The sequence below is a fragment of the Portunus trituberculatus genome, chromosome 35 (assembly GCF_017591435.1).
Source record: "Portunus trituberculatus isolate SZX2019 chromosome 35, ASM1759143v1, whole genome shotgun sequence".
In the NCBI taxonomy this organism is placed as follows: Eukaryota; Metazoa; Arthropoda; class Malacostraca; order Decapoda; family Portunidae; genus Portunus; species Portunus trituberculatus.
In genome coordinates, this window is record NC_059289.1 from 8,728,847 (window position 1) to 8,731,346 (window position 2,500).

General features: G+C 47.4%; 1 protein-coding gene across 1 annotated transcript in view; it reads left to right on the plus strand.

The window, feature by feature from the left end:
- The window catches only part of LOC123513112 (zinc finger protein GLI2-like), a 137,838-nt gene that overhangs the window by 21,629 nt on the left and 113,709 nt on the right, over nt 1–2,500 (plus strand). Inside the window, 1 exon segment of the mRNA XM_045269989.1 lies at nt 374–727. Within this exon segment, the coding sequence (XP_045125924.1) occupies nt 374–727 (354 nt within the window).

Sequence of the window (2,500 nt, forward strand, 5' to 3'; positions counted from 1 at the left end):
GTTGGTGGTGGTGGAGGTGTTACTGATATTATTGTTATCATTATTATTATTATTATTATTATTATTATTATTATTATTATTATTATTATTATTATTATTATTATTATTATTATTATTATTATTATTATTATTATTATTATTACTTGTCATCATCATTATTATCATTATTATCAGTACCATTATTACTATCATTGTTATTATAATCATTATCATTACTACAATTACTATCAACATCATTACTATTATCATTGCTATTGTTATTATGCTCCATCGTCACTGCCACCACCACCACCGCCAGGGCAGGCCAGGTCGGGCCTGCGGGGCCACACTGGCCTGGCGATGACAGCGGTCCTAACAGGTGTTCCTCCCTCAGGAGTGTCCGCGGCGCCCCTGCTGAGCCTCCCGGTGCCGCCGCCGCCGCCCCTGGTGTCCCAGAGCTCGGTGGGAGGGCTGGGCGGGTCGCTGTCCCTGGGCGGGTCCCTCCCGTTCCCCTACCACCCCCGCCTGTGGCCCGCTCCGCCCCTCGGCCTCTCCACCAACCTTCTCCGAGAGTCCCCCTTCTCGCTCCTCCCCTTCCTGCCGCGCCAGCCACCCGCCAGCCTGCCCGCCCACGTCACCTCCCCCGCCCACGCCCCGCACACCCTCACATCCTCGCCCATCGGACCAATCACCTCGCCGCTCTTCACCAGTGCGGGTGCCTACACTAAGGATGCCAAGCTGATGACCGGTGAGTACCTGTTGGCCTGGTTCCGCGCCGCCTGGCGCCGCGCCGCGCCCGGCCTAACCGTGGCGCGGCACCATTCACGTGCACGATGGGTGAATGGTAAGCATACTGGGGCCATGGAGGGGGAGGGGAGAGGGAGGGGGGTGAATGTCATGAACTGGTTTTAGGAAAGGAAAGGTAACAATATCATGACAAATCTTTGAGGAAACAATGTATTGACGAATTTCAGGAGAGTAAAGGAAAACAACACCATCATTATACGAATTTCAGGAGAGGAAAGGAAAACAACAACATCGTTACGCGTTTAAAGAAAGGAAAGAGAAAGGTGTCTCAATCATAACCAAGTAAGATAAAGAATGAAACACGACAGATATTACTCTGTAGCAAAACTCACCAAATGAAGGAATATCAATGAATTTTTACTGTTCTGCCATACTCGTCTTCTCTCTCCTTGTCATTTTCGCTTCCCTTCCACCTCTCCTGCCTCCTCCTCCTCCTCCTCCTCCTCCTCCTCCTCCTCCTGCTCCCCTCCTCCTACAAAATAGTATCGTCATATTTTTTAAACTTCACTTCCCGAAAAAAAATGTTAAGGCACGTGATTTAAAAAAAGACAGTCCACATGTTTTTCTTTAGTCTTATTTCCTAAGTAATATTTCTTGATTTGCTTTATGTGTTATGGAAAAGACAAAAAAATAAAAATAATAGAGTTTATAACTAATGGGAATAAGCGAGAGAGAGAGAGAGAGAGAGAGAGAGAGAGAGAGAGAGAGAGAGAGAGAGAGATGGCGTGCAGGTCCCGCGGGAGTGGATGTATGTATTGTTGTGATTATGAGCTCATTTGAAGATTTTTAATTAAGGATTGTGTATGTGTGTGCATGTGCGTGTACGTGCGTGTGTGCTTGCGTGTATATGCGTCAGTTAGTTCGTCCATCTGTGTGTGTGTGTGTGTGTGTGTGTGTGTGATCACCAGGGAACGATGGAGGAGGAGAAGGAGAAGGAAAGAATAAGGAAGAGGAGAAAACGAGTAAAGAGGAGGAGAAGGAGAGAAGAGAAAGCGAGGAGGAAGTGACAAAGGCAGTTAAAACCCAGAGAGAGAGAGAGAGAGAGAGAGAGAAACAAACCTTCCCTCCCTTCCTTCCCCCCACCACACACACACACACACACACACACACACACACGCCGTTCCATAAGCGCCGGTATAAATCCACGAGTGATTAGATTAAAAAAGGAGAGAGAGCGAGCTAACACAAGGCAGGTGGCTGGCCCGCGCTGCGCTCTACCAACACTCACTCTGTCTTTGTGTAATGGTGAAGAATAGGTGGGAGAATCTTGCACTTGCCGCAGAGAGAGAGGGAGAGGGGGAGAGAGAGAGAGGGAGAGGGAGGGGTAAGGGTGAGGAAAGATGTTTGTATGTATGTTAGGGTAATTACTAGATAGAGAATGGGGAAAAGGTGTTGTGATGGGAAGGGATGGAAAAGTAAAGGGAGATAGAGAAGGATGGTAATAGGGAGAGAGAGGAAGGAGAGGAGGAAAGAAGAGAAGGGAAATAAAGAGGAAATGAAGGGCAGGATAACAAAGGAAAGGAGAGGATAGGAGCAAAAAGGAAAGAGAACATGAACAGAAGAGAAGGGAAGGGAAGAGAAGGGAAGGGAAGAGAAAGGAAAGAAAAAGCATAATAACTATTTCTGAATCATTTCCTACAGTCACCCTTTACTCTTTTCCCCTTCCTCCTCCTCCTCCTCCTCCTCCTCCTCCTCCTCCTCCTCCTCCTCTTCT